General features: G+C 39.0%; 1 protein-coding gene across 1 annotated transcript in view; it reads left to right on the plus strand.

Annotated features, from left to right (window-relative positions):
• Positions 1 to 25625, plus strand: part of LOC134602488 (AF4/FMR2 family member 4-like) — a 99833-nt gene extending 74208 nt beyond the window's left edge. The window contains exons 3-22 of the mRNA XM_063447414.1: positions 5430 to 5556; positions 7220 to 7984; positions 8619 to 8663; positions 9851 to 9937; positions 10487 to 10511; positions 11314 to 11362; positions 13284 to 13338; positions 13983 to 14020; positions 15150 to 15312; positions 17956 to 18873; positions 19160 to 19242; positions 19372 to 19606; positions 20169 to 20257; positions 20712 to 20775; positions 20987 to 21123; positions 21695 to 21766; positions 22172 to 22265; positions 22542 to 22585; positions 22894 to 23114; positions 23360 to 25625. Coding sequence (XP_063303484.1) covers positions 5434 to 5556; positions 7220 to 7984; positions 8619 to 8663; positions 9851 to 9937; positions 10487 to 10511; positions 11314 to 11362; positions 13284 to 13338; positions 13983 to 14020; positions 15150 to 15312; positions 17956 to 18873; positions 19160 to 19242; positions 19372 to 19606; positions 20169 to 20257; positions 20712 to 20775; positions 20987 to 21123; positions 21695 to 21766; positions 22172 to 22265; positions 22542 to 22585; positions 22894 to 23114; positions 23360 to 23487 — 3435 coding nt within the window. The 5' untranslated portion in view covers positions 5430 to 5433 and the 3' untranslated portion in view covers positions 23488 to 25625. The remainder of the gene's footprint in view (positions 1 to 5429; positions 5557 to 7219; positions 7985 to 8618; positions 8664 to 9850; positions 9938 to 10486; positions 10512 to 11313; positions 11363 to 13283; positions 13339 to 13982; positions 14021 to 15149; positions 15313 to 17955; positions 18874 to 19159; positions 19243 to 19371; positions 19607 to 20168; positions 20258 to 20711; positions 20776 to 20986; positions 21124 to 21694; positions 21767 to 22171; positions 22266 to 22541; positions 22586 to 22893; positions 23115 to 23359) is intronic.
• The last annotated feature ends 213 nt before the right edge of the window (positions 25626 to 25838 follow it).

Genomic DNA, 25838 nt, shown 5'->3' on the forward strand with positions numbered 1-25838 from the left:
GTCCCGCGGGGCGGCCCTCGAAGCCTTGGTGAATCGCCGAGATAGCGGAACGGTAAAGGTTAATGGTCCTGTAAGCCTTACCGGCTTCGAAGAGAGACGTCAGGAACTGCAGGATCGTTGTTACAGGGGCCGAAACGGGATCCTCGTTCCGAGCCATGCACCAGCCAGCCCAAGCTCGCCAAGCTGACCCATATGCCCGTCTAGTGCCGGGAGCCCATGCTGCCGCCAATAAGAGTCTAGTTGCGTCCGAAACTCCTTGGATTTCCCAGGGTCCCCGGAGATTCGCCACGCCAGAAGTGGGAGAGAGCCCTCCAGCCGGAGGGGATGATAGCGACCCGTCGGGTCTTGTAGCAGGTCGTGGCGACCCGGCAGGAGTCGAGGATAGTCCAACGTCATCTCGAGCATTTGGGGAAACCAAGACTGCGTCTCCCAGAATGGGGTGACCATGACTAGCTCCGCCCGGTGTTTGCGGGTCTGCAGGAGTGAGCGAGGGATCATGGAAAATGGGGGAAAGGCATAGAGGAGGCCTCCCTTCCACTCTTGTAGGAAGGCATCCACTGCCTCCGCCATTGGGTCCGGCCTCCAGCTGAAGAAGCGTGGGAGTTGAGTATTGAGCCGGGAGGCGAAAAGGTCTATGGTAAATGGTCCCCAAAGAGATGATATGTTGGAGAACACCTTCCTGGCTAATCTCCAGTCGCTGGTGTCTGCAAGATAACGTGAACCCCAGTCCGCTTGGACGTTGTGCAGGCCAGGTAAGTACTCTGCGTAGACCATCAGGTTCCGTTCCAGGCAGAATTCCCAAAAATCTTTCGCCAACCTGGCCAGGACCGCCGACTGTGTACCACCCAGGTGGTTGACATATCTCACCGCCGAAACATTGTCCATGCGGAGCCGAATACATGATAGGGCACGGTCCTTGGCGAAGCTGCGGATGGCGAAGGAGCCTGCCAGAAGCTCCAGGGCATTGATATGTAGTCGGGCTTCGGACTCCGACCACCGGCCCCCAGTTGAGATGCCCTCGCAGTGGGCTCCCCAACCGTGTAGACTCGCATCCGAGTCGATCGTGAATTCCGGCGTTAAGCCGAAGATGGCTTTGCCATTCCACGCAGACAGGTTGAGAATCCACCATCGCAACTCGTCTTTCGTCTCGTTGTCCAGGGAGACTAGGTCTGCGTAGGATGCCCCGGCTCTTAGGTGAGCGATTTTTAGGCGCTGTAGCGCTCGGTAGTGGAGTGGGCCTGGGAACACGGCCTGGATTGAAGAGGCCAGTAGGCCTATGAGGCGTGCCAATTGGCGTAAGGTGAGCTGGGGTCGGATAAGGGCCCTGCGCAATTCTTTGCGGATGGAACGAATCTTGGATATCGGGAGACTCAGCGTCGCTGCCCCCGAATCCACTTGGAAACCTAGGAATTCCAAGCGGGTGGCGGGGGTCAGGCATGACTTCTCCCAGTTGATTATGAAACCTAAGCGTGACAGGAGGTTTATGGCTAGTCGTAGGTGTGAGAGGAGGGTGGAGCGCTCCTGAGCCATGAGTAGAATATCGTCTAGGTAGACGATTAGCCGAACTCCTCGACTGCGTAGCCAGGCCATAACGGGCCGTAGAAGTTTTGTGAAACACCACGGGGCTGAGGATAGGCCAAAGGGCAGACAGGTGAATCGCCATATTTCGTGTCGCCAGTAAAAGCGTAGGAGGTCCCGAGAGGCCTCCGCTATTGGCACTGTCAGGTACGCGTCTTTTAGGTCTAGTTTCGCTAGCAAGTCTCCGTGGAGGAGGAGATCCCTTAGCAGGTGAATACCCTCCATCTTGAAATGGCGGTACCTGACTACGGCATTGAGGGGGCGCAAATTTATGACTGGCCTCGATTGGCCGCCTTTCTTTTCCACTAGGAAGATATTGCTTATTACGCCCGCAGGGCTGGGGGGTGCTAGTTCGATAGCCCCTTTGAACTGGAGGGATGAAAGTTCTTCGTCGATCCGACCGCGATCCTGGATGGAAAAGCGGATCGGTCGAGGAGGGGGAATGTGTGTAGGGCGGCAGGTGAGTTCTGTATGGAAGCCCTGAATAGTGGCCAGTACCCAGGGATCTGAAGTGATTTGTGACCAGGCTGGGAAAAAATGTTGGAGTCTGCCCCCTATGTAACCCGGAGAAGAAATGTGTGGTAGAAGGCAACTCACCGTATGGTCGTCTGGAGTTTGGGTTACTCCGAAGGCCTCTGGATCGCCATTGACGTCCACGGGATGGAAAAAACATGGGGCGGGAGGTCTCCTGGTATTGGTGATACTGTTGAAAGGAGCCTCTTCCCGTGCCACGGGATTGGGGATAGTTGCGGCCGGACAGACGGCTCCTGCTTCTGCCGGCCCTGGTAGAGACCCGCCCCTGGAATACTCGCCTCATGGAGGCCTGGGCCTTGTCTAGAGCCGTGAAAGCCCCCACAAAACGCCCCAAATCTTTGATGAAGGAGTCTCCGAAGAGGAGTCCTTGGGCGTCTTTGCCCGCCTCCGTAAGGGCGAGGTTGGCTAGTTTTGGCTCAATTTTGAACAATATGGCTTTACGCCTTTCAATAGACAGGGAGGTATTTACGCTCCCAGCAATACAAATTGCTCTCTGGACCCAACCTCTAAGGTCTTCAGGGTCGACCATGCGGTTCTCCGCTCTGGCGTCTTCCGCCAAGTCAAATAATTTGGCCAAAGGCCCGAATATGTCCAGGTGCTTGTCCTGGCAGGACTTCAAAGCGGACTCTAGTCCTTTACGGGGGTTCCAGCCCAGTTTAGTGAGGAACTGGGTCATTTTTGGATCAACCTCTGGGGTGTCACACACCTTGTTGGGCACCAGAGGCCTAGGACACTCCGCCCTCAATTTGTTGCGGGCCGCCTTGCTTAAGGGTTTTCTGACCCAATTTTCCAGATATGTGGCAACGTGGTCGGCTGGGAGCCACTCCGCCGACCTCGGATGATGAAGGTCATCCGGGTCGAAGAGTGGGACCCCCGAAGGATCCACGAGGGATGGCCCCGCAGCCGCAGGGTTCCTGGTCCCCGTCTCGCCTCCGGGCATCTCTGCCTGAGCAGAGGAAAGGAGGTCGAGAGCGCCATCGGCGGAATCCGCATCAGAGTCGGAATCTGACTCGTTCATAGCCTCCTCATTTGACCCGATTTCTGAGTCGGTGCCGCTCTCAATCTGTGCTCTAGCACATTTCCAAAGCCGCGCCCGTTCTGCCTGGCGCGGAAAGGCTCTTTTGCGTGGATGGGACACGCTTTCTGGGGCGACCGAAGGTACGCCAGTCATGGTGTTTCTGGAGGCAGAGGAGTGTTTAGATTTACGGGCAGCCTTTTTGAAGTCCCCTTTAGATACCTCTCCCTGGGGTGTCGAGGTGCCCGAGAGTTGCTCGTCTGAAGGACGGGGCAAGAGGGCTTGTGAAATGGTGTGGGAGAGGGTGGAGGACATAGACCCCATAGCAGCCATAATGGCGTCTGTCACTGAGCGCTGTAGCGCCAGAAACTGTGGTCCACCGGGTTGGGTAGTCCCATCCGCCATAGAAGGCGAAATATCTGAGGTGACAGGGGCCTCAGTTCTGATTACTGGGGAATCCGACTCCCCAGAGTGAGCGGACCCAGTAGATAGTCTGGGTTTAGGCATGATCAAGGACGTATGGGTTAGTCACCCAAACAAACTAAGCAAAGGAAAAAACGCTCTCACCAGGGCCCAGACCAGCGACACACTAAGAGGTAGGGACAGAATGACAGAAAATGGCCGCCGGGAATCTCGCGGGATTCGCGGCACCCGCAAGCTACGCGGAGGAATAATGAAACAAGAAGAAGTGCGCAGAGAGGCGCTCGAGCAGAAGAAACAGACAAGGTTACATAAGCAGGGGAGGTCTGGGCCCTGAGGCTAGTGTATAACGACACAATTACTAACCTTAGAAATAAAAGACTAAATAAATACAAATTAAATAAAAATCCATTAAATTATCAATGAATAGTATATAAGAGAAAATATGGCATGTACTTATCTTTGTGTCAGAGCAGCAAAGAAAGAGGGAAATGGAAGGGAAGTGCTGCCTGTTATACTGGGACCTGAGGGGGAGGGGCCTATGTTATCACATGTTCATTCTTTTTTCATTCTGTATGTTTCCTTTGCTGCTATTTGTCAACAGTAAAGAAAGGGATATGCAATATGAGCCTCCGTGTCTTGTTATAAAATAACTATTTAATCTTCTTGCATAAAAGCTTGGCAAGGCCCTCTCTTCATAAAATGGAAGGTTTTGTATATCTTTGTGTAATGCTCCCTGTTCTTACACAAACATAGACTCCAATATAAAGTAATTTGCCATTTGAAAACAAAGTATTGTTTAAAATTAGTTTAAAAAATAAAATAAAGTTAATGTAGCCTACGGGGTTATTAATATACATGATTCCCTTTGTTTAGCAGATGGTTTTTTGTAATGTTTGAAAAATAAATATTTACCTGTAGAAATGCACACTAAAATCTTTAAATTTAAAGTTCAAACTGGGTGTGATCTTGATTTTCTCTTCCTTAGTATAAGTGGAGAATCCAAAACGATTTCTGTTCTTATTTACATTGTATGCTTTCTTTGCACAGGCTAAAAAAAATCTGTCATTAAAAAAAACACACAAAAAAAAAAAAACAGATTATCAAGATCCATCACTGGATTTTACAAAAAAATTGATGCAATATGATTGCTTTATAGTGTTGTAGAAACTTCTTAAGCAACACATTTTCTCCCACTTTTTGCTTACTAAGCAGTTCCCAGGAAACCTTGGGACTTGGTTTCAGCTGTGATTTAGAGTTCATCCATTTGGCATGACAGTCTGTCAGGGCTTGTGGTTGTGCTGGGAAATCACTAATCAGGTGCCAGTGCACCCTCTGCATTACCTCTGTTACTAAAATTAACATTACTTTGGGTCATTTGATTTTAATGAAGTTGACTCTTAACACTTTCACCATTGGACTACCTGTAAATAATTTAAATGCTTAAAACGAATCCCGCAAGTTTTCAATTTTTGGGTATGTTCTTTTGGCTAAGATGGCAATAATAAATGGGGTTGGTAACCTTTTCAATAGTGTTATTTATATATATATATATATATAATTTTTAAAAAAAAAATTTAATGGTTCATATTGCGTGCACAAACATACTGTACACGTTATACACACAGACTACAAGGTATATATTCTTGCTCAGAATGCTGTCACACATGCATTTGTATTCTCTGCATTATGGAATATTTTCTTGTTTACTGTGGGGGAAAATATTTTTATTTATGGAAAGAGTAGTGAGGCATTTAGATTTTTAGAAAATATTTCCGAATGTCACAAATCTAGGAACTTAAAAAGTTAGTAAAAATCCTTTGATTTTAGTTTTCTTTGGTTGTAAGAGAATTTTTTTTAAATTTTTCTCTCTCTCTCATAGCAATATGAACCGAGAAGATCGGAACGTGCTGCGTATGAAAGAAAGGGAAAGGCGAAATCAAGAAATCCAGCAGGGCGAAGAGGCCTTTCCATCAAATTCTCCTCTCTTTGCTGAACCTTATAAAGTTGTAAGTTCACATCTAGCAATGTTATCAGTTTAATTTGTAGTATGTTTATGTAGCTGACAGCTACACAAAAGGTATGGAGAAATGTTTAAGTACCTGTAGTTAACTTGCATACAATCAGATCTTTGGTTTAAATGTATCAAAGGTGCTGACTTGCATTTTATAGGCACTATGAAAACGGTTTTTGTTCTCATTCTTGTCTCAATCTTATCTTCATAATGAGGCTTTATAAAACTTAAGGGTTTATGCATCAAAGGGATAATTCAAAGTGAATTTCAAATTTAAAGGCTTACTCCAAACACAATGACGACTTGCTATTTGAAGTGGTTATGGTGTGTGGAGTCATGGTTTTTATTTTTTTCCTTTTTCCCCACCGTAGCAACCAAAAAAAAAAAATCAGAATTAAACAAAGAGTGGAGGGAGGGGGCACAGGAAATACTTGTCTGTGTTGTAGTATGTCTCTTTTTCGATATATTAAGTTGCTTTTAAAATACCCATCTATCTGCCAAGATCTCTTTATCCAAAGGTATAAATAATAAATTGTATCTAACTTGTTCCTCTTTTGATTACATGTCCGTTATAAAACTGTTATATGAAGGTACACTTTAAGCAGCCTATCAGAAAATAGATTTCAGATTAATCCTGGGCAAAGTATCTTTTAATTTCCAATCTCTTGTGTAATATCTTTCCTGCTGAAACAGTGAAAAAGAGTTGCAATTAAAGCAATCAGCAGAGATCAAAAGCAGTCCTCTGTCCCTTTGCTGACTAAAATCTGCACATTGCTCTAATTGTCTCTGCTTATACAATAAATTATCAGTTCAAGTAAAAAGAAAAACTTTTAGTGTATCTTTAAAATGAAACACACTGGTGGGAAAAAAACTGAGCTTGATGGATATTATGTGGGTTTTAGTTAAAACGTGGAGTTCTCGCACATATATTCTTAAAGATCCAAATATAAGATTGTGTTTATTTTGGTCTGGCAACTTTCAGTTTACAGTTCTGCTTTTGTCTTGGTTATAAACTACAGCTATGTCACTGAACATCCATTTTTGCACTTCCTCTAAGCCCTTTGCACCTTCCGAAACCTTTTATTATGACCAAACTTAGTCCCTTTTTGGGATAGTGTCAAGTACACTGTGGGAGGCTAAATTGTGTGCAGTCACAGTATAGAAGTAATCTAAAATTCTTGCTCATAACCAATAAATAATGTAAAACATATGTTTAGTATTAAACTGAATTGTACAAATAGAAGCAAAAAGTTCTGACTTGTACTGTTTTGTTTTTGTTTTTTGTTTATTGTATTGTGAAATCTGAAATCCCAGTCTATAGAATGATTTAATTGCTTCACAATGGTGCAACAGGTTCATCCACTTTATTTATATATCTATATCTTATGTTGCTTATGACATGTAAAGCAGCTAGCAGATAAGTAGCCATTTTTTTATTTGAGACAACTTTCTGGATTTGTTACCCATCCTATTTTGTGACTGAGCTGAAGCCATACATACGCATCATTTTGCATAAGCCCAGAGTGCATGTGTATTTGTACACTTTATTACTAAACAACTGCTTTAACTTTGGTCTTATTTTTGTTCATCATTTTAATTGTCTAGCATTATTTGTATACATTGAAACTGTTTTAAGACTGTACTTTTGTTTCTCTTAGACGTGCAAAGAAGATAAATTATCAAGTCGTATCCAGAGCATGCTTGGGAATTATGATGAGATGAAGGACATGATAAGTGACCGTCCTTTGATAGTTGGGATTCCCAAGCCTAACGTTCCTCCACCACCACCAGATGAAAAATCTGGACAGGGCTTTTTTGGAGATCAGAGACATAGTGGCTCTCACCAGAGCAATAAATGGACTCCTGTAGGCCCAGCACCCAGCACTTCTTCCCAGTCCCAGAAAAAATCCTCCTCTAGTTCACAAGGAGGACACAGTCGGAGCAGTGGTGGTACCAGCAGCAGTAGTCAGAGGCACGATCGAGAATCATACAGCAGCAGTAGTCGTAAAAAAGGGCAGCACAGTTCGGATCACTCCAAGTCTCGCTCAATTAGCCCATCAAAACAATCTGCATTGAATTCTAGCCATTCTCGTCCTCACGGGAATGATCATCATAGCAAGGAACGTCCACGCTCAAAATCTCCAAGGGATCCTGAAGCTACTTGGGACTCTCCTTCTCGAGCACCTTCATTTTCCAGTGGGCAGCACTCCAGCCAAGCTTTCCCCCCATCTCTAATGTCGAAGTCTAGTTCAATGTTGCAAAAGCCTACAGCTTATGTCCGACCTATGGATGGGCCAGAGTCTATGGAACCAAAATTGTCCTCTGAACACTACACCAGCCAGGCTCAAGGCAATAGCATGAGTGAACTGAAACATAACAAAGTACAACTCACAAAGCTTAAAATACCTTCCCAACCACTGGATGTAAGTCTTTCAGAATATTTAAATTTATATTTTTTTTTTATTAAAATCTGGTAGTCTTACTCAACAAGTTAACCATTGTCTGTAGATTAGGTAATGTTTATTTTCCTTTTTTTTTTTTTTTTTTACTTAAGAACTTTAAATTCACACTCTCGGTGCAAGAACACTTAAAGTGCATTTAATTCAGATTTGGCACCCTTTTCATGCTGTAGGTGAATATCGTTTAGGAATGTATCTATGTCAGCTTGAGTAGGTGTATGGCAGTCAGGCCTCTTCACCAAGTGATATAAGTCGCTGTATACAGTTTACCTTTTAATCAGACATTTTGTGATAAAGTGTGGCTGAGGTGGCAGGGTCATGCTGCAAAACGCTTGCAAAAATGTTTTTATTTTTTATTTTTTTCTTCATAGCAAAACTTGTTTAAATCTTGATTTAAACAAGGAGAAATAAACAGCTTTTAGTTTTATCCCTGCAATCTAAAACATTGCCATTTAGAATATATTGGAAGTGATTTTTCTATGTTCTTGTAATGGAGACTTATTCTTAAATGATAATTATTGACCCTTGGAAGTTATTGCCAAATAATATGGTATCTGTTTTAAAAGATGCATTAACATTTATAAAATGACTTTTGCAGGCTTCTGCATCTGGTGATGTAAGCTGTGTGGACGAGATTCTCAAAGTAAGTAGTGTAAAATTATATTGCTGTAATTCTGTTAGCAGCCACATGTGATACTTATAGCAAAACATTGTACTTTGCCCTATTTCTGCAAATCTCACTTTAAAAGATAGGCAAATGGATTTGTACAAAAACATGGCTCACAGCAAGTCTCTCTATTTTAGTTTTAGATATTATATATCCTTATACCTTTCTTTGTTACCTCTCTCACAACTACATTTTCTGATATTTGCTATTTGTGTTTTTAACTTTTTTGGGGTTTTTTTTTGTATTCGAAAGTCTTTCAAATTAAAGGGACACTATATTCACCAGAACTACAGCTTATTAAATTTGTTCTGGTGAGTAGAATCATTACCTTCAGGCTTTTTGCTGTAAACACTGTCTTTTCAGAGAAAATGCAGTGTTTACATTACAGCCTAGTGATAACTTCACTGGCCGCCACTCCTTAGATCAGGGGTAGGCAACCTTCGGCACCCCAGATGTTGTGGACTACATCCCCCATAATGCTCGTACACCCATAATGCTGGCAAAGCATCATGGGAGGGGTAGTTCAAAACATCTGGAGTGCCGAAGGTTGCCTATGCCTGTCTTAGATTGTTGTTAGAAATCCTTCCTGGGTCATGGCTGCCTAAAATGCATCCAAACATTCAGTGTCTCCTCCCTCTGCATGCAGACACTGAACTTTCCTCATAGAGATTCATTGATTCAATGCATCTCTATGAGGAGATGCTGATTGGCCAGGGCTGTGTTTGAATCATGCTGGCTCTGCCCCTGATCTGCCTCTTTGTCAGTCTCAGCCAATCCTATGGGGAAGCATTGTGATTGGATCAGGCTACCAATTCTGCTGATGTCAGCAGGCAGTGGGCAGGTCTAAAGGAAACAGGCACAAACCATGCAGCTGCAGACTTGAATACAAAGTAAGATTTACTATATTTAGGGAGGCATGAGGGGACCAGGGTGGCTAGATGGTGGTTTTAACCATATAGGGTCAGAAATACATGTTTGTGTTCCTGACCCCATAGTGCTCCTTTTAAGATTGCAAAAAGTATTTTTCCTTATAAAACACAGATCATTGTTTACTTTTCTATTTAAATGAAGTTGTTGTTTTTTTTTTTTTGTGACATTGAGATTTTAACTGCTCATATTGAGACATATACTTAATTCAATATTTTTTCTTTTCTTTTCTTCAGGAGATGACTCATTCGTGGCCGCCTCCTCTGACTGCTATTCACACCCCATGCAAAACTGAACCCTCAAAATTCCCATTCCCTACAAAGGTTGGTTTTGCAATGTTTGTTTGTTTGTTGCTTGATTTATGTTTTTATATTACATAAAAAGCACACATTATCAGTTAAAGGCCACTTTGGCAAGTCAAGGGGTGTATTTTTTTTTAAATGTTATATGGTGTGGTGACAGCATGCCGAAGCAAACTTTACCATTGTGTCTAATAAGAAAACAAATACAGTTCTCAGTGTTTTGTGTTGGTGTATTGTGCTTGGTTTGGTAAACTTGCACATGTATGAACAGGCATTAATAAAAATGTAACTGACTTGTTATACATATAACTATGCAATATATAGATTTATATTTGTTAGAGCTTTAAAGTTGATCAATCACCTTTTAGAAAAGAAATTCAATGGTCATACACTTTAGCTATTCTTGATTATTGTTAATTTTGTGTCTATTTAAAAGAATTGTACATTTTGAATACGTTATAACACTTGGACATCTACAAATCAGTGGATACAATTAGGCAATCAGCCTTTTGTATTTTGAAGTCTGTGATATTAAACTTTTTATAATTATGTATTTTATATCTTTTCTAGGATTCACTGCATACGAGTGATCAAAGTAAGTATTTAATTTTATTTTTCCAAGTGTATTTTGTCATGTGTAAGATATCTAAAATCTGTAATTATATTTATATTTCAGGATAGTTTTAACTATGAACAAAAGTCATACATTTAAAGTATTTACTTAAAGAACACTGTAGCATTGGGCATACAACATGCATTCTTATCTATTGGTGCCTACATACAAGTCTGCTAGATCTCGCAAACCTTTATTACAAACTATTTTGTTGAAGTCTGTAAAAAAGTTGCAGTCTTGTGCCTAAATACCATTAAGTTGGTAGCAATATTTGGTAGTACTGTGAAGGTTTTAATTCTGTAATATTGGATTCTGAAATTTTCTTACTATTTAACTGACAATTGCAACATTACATAAGAAAGAATGGTGGCTGCATGGCTTGTTTTAGCAAGTCCCATTATTAGGAAATACAACTTATACTGCATATCTAAAGTATATAAGCCCTCCAAACATTCAGATTTCCGTTTTAATTAGAGGTAAATACAAGCAGGCAGTTCAAGATTGACACAGGACAAGATAAAGTGAAAACAATGCAATGGGAAATTATAAATCTGATTTAAAGCTTTGTGATGGGCTCTTTGCCATGTAGCTTCACTTAAATTTTGGTTATCCAAGCAGCTTTTAGACATTTACAGAATAATTTTCCACATCTGAAAAGCTATAAAGTGTGAAATTAAATCTTGACTGCTTAAATATTTGTAAGGAATGTTGACTGCTCTGTGAATTAGCATTGACATATTTCAAGATAATCTTACAAGGATTTTTTTTCATTTTGAACTTGTAGAAAGATACAACCCATCTTCAAAAGCTACTAATGGCCACCCACCCAAATCGTAAGTGCACTTCATATGTTGTTTTTTTTTTTTTTTTTGTTTGGGTGTGTGTAGATTTGCAATTTTAACACATGGTGTACCAACCTAAATTTGGTTTCCCTTGCCTTTCTACCCACCTGTTTTGGTCAGTGGCAAAAGGATTACTGCAGCATTCATTAATGGAACACTAAAATAAAAAAACTTTTCAATTACCTGATTCTAATGGCAGTGTCCTCCAACGCTGGGTCGGGCTCCTCTGTCGATGTCAGCCTGATGGGATGAGCATAATGCGCTACCTAAGACGGCAACTAGAGGCAGCCATAACACTACAATGTAAACATTAGTGTTAAGGGAACATACACTGCACCAGACCACTTCGATGAGATTAATTGGCTGAGTGAATATAGTGTCCCTTTCATGATCTTTATTAAAATGAATCCCTGGATGTTGCTTAATTGCAACTCCCATTATGCTTTGACATATTTATGACTTAAACATTTGGTTTGAAGTTCTACAGTGAGGGTCTATGTTCTGACTACCCGTAGCCTGCATTTTTGAAGATATATCATATATAGTTCAACTAGAACCCTAGCTTTCTTAACAATGTGGCCATAAAGATTTGACTTCTATGAATTTGTAAGACTTGGCCAACTTTGTAGCTCATCATTTGACTGTCTCAATAGTGCTACTAGAAATATGCAAGATTATATTATATAATTTCAGGAAATATTACTTTACAGAGAGTAGTAGTGGACGCATGCAATAGCCTTCCAGCTGAAGTGGTAGAGGTTAACTTGGTGAGGTAGTTCAAGCATGTGTGGGATAGGCATAAGGCTATACTAGACTTAAGATAAGGCCAGGGACGAATTGAACATATTAAGAAAATTGGGCAGACTAGATGGCCAAACGGTTCTTATCTGCCATCACATTCTATGTTTCCATTATGAACTCAACTTAGTTTTTAAAACCTAATCTATTTGCTGGTGTAAAACCAGTGCATAGCTTGTGTGATATGCTGACTTGTGTGAGCCAAAATAAGATGCTTATTCACAATATTCCTGTTTTTGAGTGAAATAGAAAATAACAATCCTTTAAGGACCACTATAGGCACCCAGACCACTTCAGCTTAATGGGTGCCAGGTCCAGCTAGGATTAACCCTTTCTTCTATAAAGATAGCAGTTTCAGAGAAATTGCTATGTTTATAATAGGGTCAATCCAGCCTCTAGTGGCTGTCTGTGATTTTCAGTCAGAAGATGCCAGCGTCCATAGGAAAGCATTAAGAATGCTTTCCTATGGACTGGCTGAATGCGCGCGCATGCAAATTCAGCCGATGACGTCGCTATGGAGGAGGAGGAGGGGAGGAAGAGTTCCCCGCCCGGCGCTGGAGAAAGAGGTAAGTTTAACCCTTTCCTCCCCCTAGAGCCCAGCGGGAGGGGGGCCCTGAGGGTGGGGCACCCTCAGGGCACTATAGTGCCAGGAAAACAAGTGTTTTCCTGGCACTATAGTGGTCCTTTAAGTGCACATTTCCAAAGGTTTTTGCATTGTATTGTTTTAGGTACTTGTCTCAAAATTAAGTAGGCAAAGCACATATTAATCTGTGCAACAATCCAGCTATAGTTTTTGGTTTCCACCAAGATTGTGATAGTATTGCATTTATTTTAAACATTTTTAATTGTTTACATCATTTGGATGCTTGATTGTGGGTTATTTGTCTTCATATGTAACGGACAAAAACCAAAGTTCTTTCTTAACTCTTCTTGCAGTTTTTTCCTATCCTGCGAGTTGTTTTAAGCAACAATTCTGATATATTGATGTTTCTCTATTGGTTCTCTAATACAACATTGTAAAAGTTCTGTATTCATAACTAATGCCAGACCGGCACATTTCGCTTCCTCAAGGAATTTCTTCCATTTTTGACAATTTATTTTGATTTATTTGTAGTATGCTGAAAGAAGACTTGAAATTAAGCAGCAGTGAAGATAGTGATGCAGATCAGGTAAATTAAATAGTGGATGTGAGCTCTCAATTCCAAAGTTTGTTTGGTTGATAACCTGTTGTCACTCTGGGGGGGATGAATGCCTAGATTGTATTAAATATTTTTTGCATTGCAAGCAATATTGTCTTAAACAGGTGCTCTGCTGTATGCTGTAGATAACCATCAGAAATTTTATGTGAAGTGACAGTGAACTAAATAATTAAGTCTGCTTTGAGAGGCTGTTTGAATTAATATACTACCTTTTTGGCTAAGTTGCTCAGCCTGAACATTAGTATTTTTCATGCCACTGCTTGGTTTATATCCATTTTAGTATATTTATACCATACATCTGTTTGTAATATTGTTTTGTTGGAAGCAGCAACCTTTTTCGTTCTGGCTTCTTTTTTAAAAAAACATTTATTTATTTTTACCTAGGGCTATAAAATCTGGTCTGCACTTAACCAAAATAAAATAGCCCTCAAGCAATTATTTAAAATAGCTGTTATCTGGAATTTTGCATATCCATTTTGTGTTTCGAACACCAGCATCTATCTGTAGTCCCAGGTTAATTAAAATTAGCAATATATGCATAGTAATGCAGCCTCATTGTCTGTAAATAAAAGACCAATTGTCTTCTTTTGCCAACTGCTGTTTTTCTTTCACAGGAATGTGACAAAACATTACCAACAAATGCACCAGGAAGGTAAGTAACAAAATAGGCCACATTATTTCAGTAAACCTTGTTGCCTCAGGCATTGTGTATTTATCAGATGATTGTTTTGCGAGCGTGTTAAGTCACACAATCCTTTCAGAGCAATATACGTTTGGTATACTTGTGAGCTATGCTTACTCTATATTCTAAACACTTAAAGCATTGTTTCTCTGTGCAGATAGTTCAAATATATAGAATTTATTATTCAGTGCCATCATTATTGAATTGCTCTTAAATAAGAAGTGGGGAAAGACACTCTCCATTGAATGCATTTATAATAGTATATTGTTCCACCATGCAACTGCCATACAAATGGTGTCTGTGCAATATATACCTGTTGGAAACCTATGCCACTCTGTCCCAGTCCATGACACAGCAAAAGAAAGGAATATAATGTATTTGAAAGATTAAAGCAAAGCATAAGCAGAGTGATTATAACACTGAATGAAACCCTGTAAATGGGATGTTTGCACATGTACAAAACATTTTATTCTTGCAATTGTTGCTTTCACTTCCCTTCTTCAAGTGCTGATTGTTGTCGGTCTCCTTCAGTCATTGGATTGTTTAACTAGGACACTCGACTTATTTAAAGCAAAAAATCTTGATGACTTTAAGGGCTTATCTGTGAGATTAAGAAGGGTAGATTTAGCGTTTTTTTAATCCAACTGTTTACAGTTTAGCGAATAGGTGTACGATTGGTTACTGTAAAATTTTGCCATTAATTATTTCTTTATAATCGTATAAATTGGTAAAATGGTGGGACAGATTGAACAATTTTTGGTAATTACTTTGAGTCCCCGTGCTAAATCAGAGCAGGATTTTACCTGTTCAGAACCAGTAAGTAAAGAATGAAAGCTTTGCTACTGCCAAGCTCGCTTTCTCAGTGTCCAATAATATTTGAATTATAAACGGTCTGTAGCAGCCGCATTGGATATGTAATATGACCTTTTACCAATGGATATTCCAGCTAGTAGAGTTTGTTTGCAATTGTTTTACATAAATTGCACCTCATAAAAAGAGGTTGCATGTCAGGGACAGTGTGGTTAAACATAACTTTCATATGCTATCTTAGTTCTGTACCAACTCCGATGTTTGTCTAACTGTCATGTCATTCCTACAGTAATTCAGAGCCCTCACAGCATAACAGTGAAGGTGCAGAAAATTCAAGGGATGACTCCAGCAGCCACAGTGGATCAGAAAGCAGCTCTGGATCAGATTCAGAGAGTGAAAGCAGTTCTAGTGACAGTGAGGCAAATGAACCATCACGTAGTGCCTCACCAGAGGTAAGTCTGTCACTATATCAATGTAATGTATTGCGTGACATGTACCAATATAAACTGTACAGACTTATTGCTTTATAGTTTGAGGTTTAGGGCAGCGCCTTACAAACTGCTATGGCATTTGTCTCCTAGTGGAGACTGAATCCGTAAAAATGTCCGACTCGAACCAAGAATTATGGAGATTAAGGTAGTTGCAATTTTAGGCTCATAGATGTACCGTATATACTAGAGTATAAGCCGAGTTTTTTAGCACATTTTTTGTGCTAAAAAACCCCAACTCGGCTTATACTCGAGTCAATTGTCTGTATTATGGCAATTTGCATTGCCATAATACAGACTGGGGGAGAGGGGGGCTGGCAGAGCTGTACTTACCTCTCCTGCAGCTCCTGTCAGCTCTCTCCTCCTCTGCGCCGTCCGTTCAGCACCTCGGTCAGCTCCCAGTGTAAATCTCGCGAGAGCCGCGGCTCTCGCGAGACTTACACTGTGAGCTGACAGAGGGAGCTGCACGGACGGCGCGGAGGAGGAGAGAGCTGACAGGAGCTGCAGGAGAGGTAAGTACAACTCTGCCAGCACCCCTCTCCCCCCACTGAACTACCAATGCTGGACCACCAGGGAAGGAGCCCCCCTCCCTGCCATATATCAAGCAGGGAGGGGGGACGAAAAAAAAAATAATAAATAATAATTAAATAATAAAAAAATAATACAATAATAATAATTAAATAAATAAAAATAATAATTAATAATAAATTTTTTTTTTAAATAATACAAATTTAAATAATAAAAAAAAAACCACCCACCCCACCAAGGCTCTGCAACTCTCGCACTCTCGCACTCTCGCACTCTCGCACTCTCGCACTCTCGCACTCTCGCACTCTCGCACTCTCGCACTCTCGCACTCTCGCACTCTCGCACTCTCGCACTCTCGCACTCTCGCACTCTCGCACTCTGCACTCATACACACGCTGCACTCATACACACACACACTGCAAATAAATATTCAATTAATATATTTTTTTTAGGATCTAATTTTATTTAGAAATTTACCAGTAGCTGCTGCATTTCTCACCCTAGTCTTATACTCGAGTCAATAAGTTTTCCCAGTTTTTTGGGGTAAAATTAGGGGCCTCGGCTTATATTCGGGTCGGCTTATACTAGAGTATATACGGTATATAAAAAAGTAAATGTATTTCCAACTTTGCAACTCTGACCTAGAATTTTGCAATTCCCTTGTCATCTCTCATGTTCAGTTGCAAAGTGTACTAAAAAGTTCTAAAATTGCTCTTTTACAACACTATTTTCTTGCTAAAGTTTTCCCATCTCAAAACTTTCCATCAGTTGACTGATTTAAAGTAGTTTAATGAATTTTAGAATAGCAAATGTTATATGTCAACACTTTAATGGATATATAAAAAAGTATCTAAGCTTTCTACTAGCTGTTGTTGAACCAATACTCCCATGTTGCTTTGTCAGCCCTGGTTTTTAAAATTGCTCATTAAATAATGATACTTTCACATTGTTATTCACTGAAGTGAGAATTCAATGTGGATTTAAAATTTAAAGGACCACTACAGTGCCAGGAAAACAAACCTTTTTTTGGCGCGGAAGGGGTTAATCCCTTACCTCTTGTCCAGCGCTGGGCTCCCTCGGCGCTGGGACACTCCTCCCTCTTCTGAAGTCATCGGCTGAATGCGCATGCACGACAAGAGGCGCACGCACATTCAGCCAGTCTCAATGCTTTCCTATGGACGCTGGCGTCTTCTCACTGTGAAAATCACAGTGAGAAGCGCCTCTCGCGGCTGTCAATGAGACAGCCACTAGAGGGTGGATTAACCCTAATGTAAACATAGCAGTTTCTCTGAAACTGCTAGGTTTACAGTAAAAAGGATTACACCTAGATGGACCTGGCACCCAGACCACTTCATTAAGCTGAAGTGGTCCGGGTGCCTATAGTGGTCTTTTAAGGTAAAAATAGCAACTTTTTTTCCTTTTTTCACTTTGAATTATCAAATATTTAAGGATTCACCATTACCATTTGTAATCTATTTTTTTTTTTTTTTTTAAATACAGGTTTTGCATTATCCTGTATAATGTGATATATTAATTTTACAGTAAAGTTACGTACTTGTATTCCCCATTTTAGAAGGAAAATACAACTACCCTTAATATTTCTAAAGTTTTATAAAGCATTCGTTTATAGATTTTGAGCTTAATTTGCAGCCATTTACTCAATCTTATTACATTTGAACACAAGACAAAAACAAAAATTGTTCCAGTACGGACAAGGTGCTAAATGTTCTTATCATATTATGTTTTGGTTTACCTGGAATGCTGAAAAAAATAATTTAATTCCATTATATATTATACATTCATTGTCACCTTGCAAGTTAATCTTTGCAATCGATTTGAATTCAAATTGATCCCATTGTTTTCATAGCTTGCAGGCACACCCACTACACCCAAGACATTCTAATTGAGGGTGGCTATTTTCTTTGTTTTTGGTTAACTTATATTTATCCATTTTTATTGGATATGCTACTGCATAGATATCTGCCTTCTTTTAGTACCTTTAATGTCTATATCAATATTTTTTTTTTATGTCTTCGTAGCTTTTTAAATGTCAACATTTCATTTTTTTTTTTTTTTTAGCCTGACCCTCCATCATCAAATAAGTGGCAGTTGGATAACTGGTTGAATAAGGTGAATCCACACAAAGTGTCTCCTGCATCTTCAGTAGAGAGTAATATTGCATCTTCCCAAGGATACAAAAAGGAGAATCAAGAGCAGGGCACTGGAGCAGGTTATACAGAATCAAGTGGTCCAAAAGAGTCCAACACATCGTCTACCCCCATCCGAGACACCAAGAATGCACAAAAAGGCTCTGAAAGCAGCCGGGGCAGACAGAAGTCTCCAGCTCAAAGTGAGAGTACCACACAAAGAAGAACTATAGGGAAAAAACAACCCAAAAAGGCTGAAAAGGCAACTGTAGAGGCACCACGAGGAGGACTCAAAATAGAAAGTGTTACAACAGCAGAAATTACCACAAATCTGCCCCCTAATAGACACAAGGCTGCTACTAAAGGCTCTCGAAAACCCAACATAAAGAAAGAACCCAAATCCTCTCCCCGCCTTGCAGCAGAAAAGAAAAAGTATAAGCCTTTACCTAGACCCACTCAGAAGTCCAGAGAATTTGTTGAAACAGATACCTCATCTTCTGACTCTGATGAAAATGAGAGCCTTCCTCCATCATCGCAAACCTCCAAAAATTCAGAGAGCAATAGGACTTCTCCATTAAAACCCTCCATTGAGGAGGAGGATAGTTTTTTTCGCCAGCCACCATTGTTCTCTCCTATGGAAGAGAAGGAGCTTCTTTCACCCCTTAGTGACCCTGAGGATCGGTTACCTCTTATTGTAAAGATTGACTTAAACCTGTTGTCACGGATACCAGGACGGCCTTACAAAGAAGCAGAGCAGCCCAAGATTGATAAGACCGCATCAGAGAAGCATCCAAAAGAGACCCAAAAACAGACTGAGAAAAACTCCAGCAAGGGGAAGCGGAAGCACAAGGTTCGTAATCTCAGGGGTTTTGTCCCTAATGTAACTCCTATCTGGGACCACAGACACATTACATTATTCCTTAAATGTCATGTGGTTATTTGTCCTTATTTTACACTATCACTTTTCTGACCAACAACGTAATTTGTATTTGTGGGGAGTTTTCAAAACAAATATATTTGTTGTAAGCCTAGTTATGTAAACAATTGACTATTGTGATGTCTAGTCATTTGTGCTTGGGCATTTTCAAATACGTGATATTTATTGAATAATATTTGTTTTTTTGTTGTTTTTACAGAATGATGAAGAAGTAAAGGGTAACGAAGCCAAGAAACCAAAAGTAGAAGAAAAGACCACAAGCCACAAAGTGCCCAGTAAAGAGTAAGTACTTTATCTTGTTTATCTATTCACTAAGCGTGTGCATGTTTGTTTTGTGCATGCTTCTGTTTAACCTCTTATGGACATTTTGATGCAACACCTCATTGATAGATTTGTTTTGTCATGTTTTAGGTCATCAAAACCAAATCCAGTAAAGGAAAAGGACCTTCTCCCTTCACCTGCTCCCCCTGCACTACAGAAAGATTCCAAGTCTGAACATGGGCCTCGTAAAAGAACCATTAGCCAGTCTTCGTCTCAGAAATCCAGCAGCAGTGGCAGCATGAAGGAGAGTGGCACCAAAAGTAACTCTTCTGTTAAGCAAAGAAAGACCGAGGGTAAAGCTTCAAGTATCACCAAGGAGACTAAGGTAAACATCGTTATGGTTTTCCAGACAGATATTCTTAAAAATGGTTTCAAAAACCTGATTTGCCCAAGTTAATTTCTTAAGTGATTGTTTGAATACAACAAATTTTGCATTGGCTATTTACGAAGTTGAACATGTGTATGTTTTAAACTGAGCAAAGCCTTCTTCAATTGGATTCAGCTACAGACCTTATTGAAGTCGTCAAGCAATGTAATAGCCGACCATTTATTTTCAAGGTTTTTACCTGTTGATTTTAGCCAAACATGCGTTTAACTTTAAACCTCAGTTTATGGATATATAACAAAACAGAAGCACATTACTTCTGACAATAAAACTTGGTCCATTATTGAACACCTAATGTATCTTTTCAGTATTGTTGTGAGGAAGTGTTCCACTTTCTGCATTGGACCTCATTCATACAAAGAATGCCTATGAAATTCCACTCAGGTTTTTTTTATTCATTTGAAAGATTATCAATGATGTACGTTATAATTGAAACGGCAACAGCAATTTAGCCTGCAATACTTTATTTTGTGTAGTGAACTTTAAATTTCTTTCTTTCTAGGAGAAACCCTCAAGTAATACAGCTTCTGTTGCTTTCGTGCCACCAGTTGATAACAAATCTCGCAGAGCAAAACTGACCTTCGAAGACAGGTGTGTGGCATTTGAATTGCATTTGATATGTGAAATCAATTCTAACATGCAAAATGTGATACTCACTTTGTTTGCAATCTGACTACGAAAAATCAGACCGTATTTTCTTTTTTCCACAACCATTTAATCTGCAGTTACATTATACTTCAGCTGTTGTTGGACAGGAAAAATAATTGTCCAGCAACATCTGACTTTAAAGGTACCTGGTCTATTATAACTTTTGACTTCTGGTGTTGAACAGATAGATCTTTATTATTGTTTATAACTTGAAAACTCCAACAAAACAAGTTAATGTAAGATATTTGTGAGCAAAAAATATATTTTTTGACCACATTGGATCTACACATTACCAATCTGCTAAAAGGACACTCAAATAGTTTCTGATGAGTGTTGTATGAAAAATATAATGAGAAAACAAGTAAACCTCTCTTAATGTAATTTTTGTCTCTTCCAGAACTCATTCAGCTGATCACTATCTACAGGAAGCGAAGAAACTGAAGCACAATGCTGATGCTTTGGTAAGGAAGTGCCCCCGAAGCTTTACAAAGGTGCTTTTCATTTTGCTTACTTTTTTTCCGGAGGGTGGAAGTTAGTGGGTTTTGCATGTATTGTTGTAATTTTTCTGTCTTTCTATGAATTTTTGTACGAAGACCAGCAATCTTTTGACTGTATGACTTCATACCCTGGCAAAATGAATAACACATTTTTTCCTTTTTATTTCCTTTGTAGTCGGACAGGTTTGAGAAAGCTGTAATCTATCTCGATGCTGTGCTTTCTTTTATTGAGTGTGGGAACGCATTAGAGAAGAGTGTCCAAGAATCAAAATCTCCATTTCCGATGTATGCTGAAACAGTAGAGTTAATAAAGTATGTATTTCAATTTTAATTTTTATGTGATTATGCTTGCCATATTCTTACTTGTTTAACAGTTCTGAGAAGGCAAATTAAGATGATAGTCTTGTCAACAAGTTAGTCAGTGCTTCCCTAATATATATTTTTTTTTGTTATTTTTAAATAGTTTTTGTGCGTTTGTTTTAAATCACTTGCCCATATTTTGTGCATAGCATCATGCAATATTTTAGAGGTTGGTACAGCTTTCTGTGTATGCTCCAATTTCATAGCACCCAGCTTCTAACAAAACTAGGCTACAGAGACACCAGTACAATGCAATGTTGATACTAGTAGTAATGCATGCTCTTTGGTCACACCTCAACTCCTGCTCCTTTGTATTCCCTACAAATTAGAATTATAAATTTAAATACTACCAGGGGGCTTATGTAGTCTCTTCTATTAGGAATCTTAGCAGTGGAAGAATGTTAGAAATTTGTTGCAGCCGAGTGTAGTGATACTTGGTGAACGTAAACGTTAATGTCTTCCAAATATACTACAACAACAATTAATTTTACTATCTTTTAATAAGATTGGATTACCTTTCTAGGTACACCATGAAATTAAAGAGTTCTGCGGCCCCTGATGCTACATCCGCTGATAAGAGACTTGCTGTTCTTTGGTATGTATCTTTTCATTCTTTCGTTATAATCCTAAATCACACCATTGTCAGAAAATCATAACCGACCATTATCTGATATTAATTCTGAAGATAGATAGTAGAGAAAATATCTGGAAGTTGAAATATGTCTGGCTAGGTTTTACCACTATTCTTACATAAGATTTGCAACCAGTTTGGTAAACATGGCTACCTGCACGAATAGGAGAAAGATAATACCAGTGTCAACAGTTAGTACCACATTGTTTTCTTTTGCTGGTAGATATTTTAACAAAGAGATTTGACAACTAATAAAACATTGTGCTAAAATAAATCATCCAGTGTGATACCTGGTCTACTAACTAATACAGATTTGTGTTTAATTTACATGCTGAATATTTAGTGATTGATTTTGTTTTGTCTCCTCAGTCTTCGCTGTCAATCCCTTCTGTACTTGAGGTTATTCAAACTGAAAAAGGAGAGTGCATTGAAATATTCCAAGACTTTAACTGAACACTTAAAGGTAAGCGCTTTTGGAGAATGGTTGCAATTGTTTGGTATTTCTATATATTGTATTTTTAGGGTCTTAAAGTTGTTGATTTTTTCTTGTAATTTTTTTTTGTGGGGGTGGGGGGGGAGTTTGTGTCATCAGTGACTTTGTCTAGGGTTGCCAGGTTAATATACTAATGCTGTGTAATAAATAATTATGGACTGGTTGTGATTCTTAATTAGTAGATCATGAAGGCCCATTGTAATTCCAGTGAATTCCGTATTTTGACACATTTTTTTTCCTTTGCAGAACTCTTATGGTAATTCTCAAGCTCCATCTCCTGGGATGGGAAGGTAAGATATGTTTGCTTTAACTATGTGAATTCATTTCTTTCTAGTTTAAATGTTTGTAGCATGCCTTGGAAAGCGTTTTTTCCAATGTGTGTCTAGACAACTGAAACTTTTGGTGATTATATTTAAAAAGCAAACCTGCTTTGGCCTAAAACTCGAAATGAATTAAATGAATGTATCAAAATACATGTGTTTTCTATATTTAATCACTTTGAAATGGAACTGAATCCAAGTATAGTTATAGGCAGCATGCTCTATTCCACTTTAAGTTTAAGTTCTAACAATGGCTTTTTTTTTTTTTCTTCATAAAGCAAATCTGTGAGCATGCCTTCTCCAGTGTCTCCAAAGCTGTCTCCCGGCAATTCGAATAGCTATTCCTCCAATGTATCCAATACTACTGGAGGCACATCATCCGTGACTATACCACAGAGGATTCACCAGATGGCTTCCAGTTATGTCCAGGTCACAACCAACTTCCTTTATGCGACTGAAATTTGGGACCAAGCAGAACAACTCTGCAGAGAGCAAAATGGTAAGGTTTCTTATTTACAAAATATGTTATAAACTGCTTAGTTTCTCTATATGAAATTTATTCTAGATTATTAGGCTGCAATAGTCTACAATTACAACTACCAGTGTAGATTTACTTTGAGGAAGATGTGGAAGTCCTTGCTGTGATCATAGTCTAGATACTGGATCCCAGCTTGTCATGAAATATTATAACCAGAAATAAACAGATTTTGGTCTCATACTTAAATTTTTATTTCTTTTCTCCAGAATTTTTTTCTGAACTGGATAAAGTTATGGGCCCCCTGATCTTTAATTCCAGCACCATGACAGAACTGGTACGCTACACCCGTCAAGGCCTGCACTGGTTACGCCTTGATGCCAAGTTAAAACATTAAGGACCCAAACAAACCGGAATGTTTTCTTGCTGCCTCTAATTTTATCCACAACACTGTGTTTTGTTGCGATTGGAAGACTGCCATAACTTACAGATTGGGTGGTCAAGAAGGACAAAGAGCTCTGCACGTCTTTGTTTTAGCCATATTCATTCAAATAAACTTTGCTGTTCATCTTGCTAAAAGACACTCTATTTTCATTTTTATTTAAGAAGAAATTATTTAAAAATATTTTCTCAAAGCATTATGGATTTTTTTTTTCTCCCCATCTCTACTGAGGAATTAAAATTCCTGATGTCATGCACGATAAATTTTTAAAACTATTTATTTTATGCAAACGTTACATCTGCCGAAGGAGGGTTTTTCTTTAATTTTTGTTAATTGTTTTTTAAAATAAATGTCGTCAGCAGTTTAGAAGATGTCATCAGTACGTCCTGGCCTGCATTTAAAAGTGCATTGACGAATGATATGTCCGCATTTTCTTTTTGCTGTGGTAATCATCATTTTAAAAAAATAAGGTAACTCTAAAACTTGTGAAATTTGAAGCAGGAAGAAAAATCAGTTTAAAAAAAAAAAGAAGAAAAATCCTACAATTGTGCGCCTTCCATGTACTTTTATGATAAACCTCACGTTTTCTTTTAATGATTTCTCGGCTTTTTATTGTCTGTGTTAAAAGACCAGGTTATATCTCCATTCATTTTTAATATGCGATGATTAGTACCGTACATAAAACGAATGCTGATCAAGAAGTGTTGCAGTTTATTATGTCAGGAAAAAACCCAGATGTATTCTTCTATACATTAAATAGATCATATAAGCAAAATATATTTAAAAAATGCATTTATATTGAATTATATTAGTTTTACCAAGTAGGGTATTGTTGAGGGCATATTTAGATCACATGATAAAACACTATTTAAGCCAAGGGTAACCATCCTGTAGCTCTGTGGATGTTGTGTAGCCAGAACTCGTGTTTTAGGAACACAATGTTTTAGCGAAAAGGCTAGCTAAAGAGAATTACAGGGGTAGCTGTGTCCTTCGAACAATCATAAAGATTGCATGAAATGCAATGTACAGATGGGTTAAACAGGGTATGGTTATTATTTTCCTTTTAATAATAATTTAAAAAAAAAACTTCCTGACGTGGTAGATTAATTTGGGTGAAACTAAAATCTTGATTGATCTTCTATAAATTAAAATGTTTGTAAAACATGTTATAGTCTTCACAGCATTTTCTATCCTGCAACAGTGTAGCCTATTGGTGACACTTGAATCAGAGTAGTGGTTTAATGCCCTTGGGAAAGAAATTGAAACAATGGCCTGGAATATAGCTTTAGTGCATCATATTTGAAAATTTGCTGAGCTAGCACCTCTTCAAAGGAAAAAAAAATATATATATATCACTCTTATCACCTTTAATTTCCAGTTGGGTCATTGCTTTACTGCTCGAACATCTGTTTTTCAAATCAAAATGTAAATCAATGCAGATATGAAAGGGAAAGTTGTCTTTCTTGAAGTAACTATACATACATATGTCATCCTGGTACTTTTCTTTTGAACTGAAAAAAAAATAAATATATAGATATATATTCCATATAGCCTTAATCAAGGCATATATTTATTTCCACATTCAGCATAAAGTCATGATTTATCTGTTTCTACCAGAAACAAGTATTTCTCAGAATGTTGGCTCTAGGAAGCAGAATCATTGCATTATTAGAACATGTTCCATTGCACTCTTCAAAATATATAAATGCAAATAAAGTAAGGTTTCTCTGAGCATTCATGTTTTATAGCAGACCTTAAAGAGTACATGTCAAACGTGGGATTTTGGCCCAACTCCATAGTATAAGCATTAGCCATGTATTTTAATAATCCAAACTGATTTTATTTTATAGTATTCATTGTGTGCGTCTGTACTGCTGAGCCACAGCGTATCCTATAAATTCATTTAGTCCTCATGGAGTGCATGAGGTTATATGCTTGTTTGGCGTTTGTTCCCAAAGCATCATGGAACATTAAAGTCACTAAAGACACAAGTGAAGCAAATAGATGAAAGCTTCTACTGCATCACTCATGCTACAAAATTGGCTACCTAAAGTCTGTTGGAAAAGCTTTCGAGATGCCCAGTTAAATTCTATTTATCAAGTTAAACTGTAAAATAAAAATAACAAAATAATTAAGACATATGTTACACAACATGTTTATTACCATAGGTTAATCAATACTATCCCCTCTAAAAGGAATTGGTGCCTAAGTATAATGGTATCTTGTATTAGAAGTCCATTTAGAGAAATATGAATTAATATATAAACATTGAACAGACATTTATATTTAGGCATTACTAACCGTAA

Source organism: Pelobates fuscus, chromosome 3, assembly GCF_036172605.1.
Source record: "Pelobates fuscus isolate aPelFus1 chromosome 3, aPelFus1.pri, whole genome shotgun sequence".
Classification (NCBI taxonomy): domain Eukaryota; kingdom Metazoa; phylum Chordata; class Amphibia; order Anura; family Pelobatidae; genus Pelobates; species Pelobates fuscus.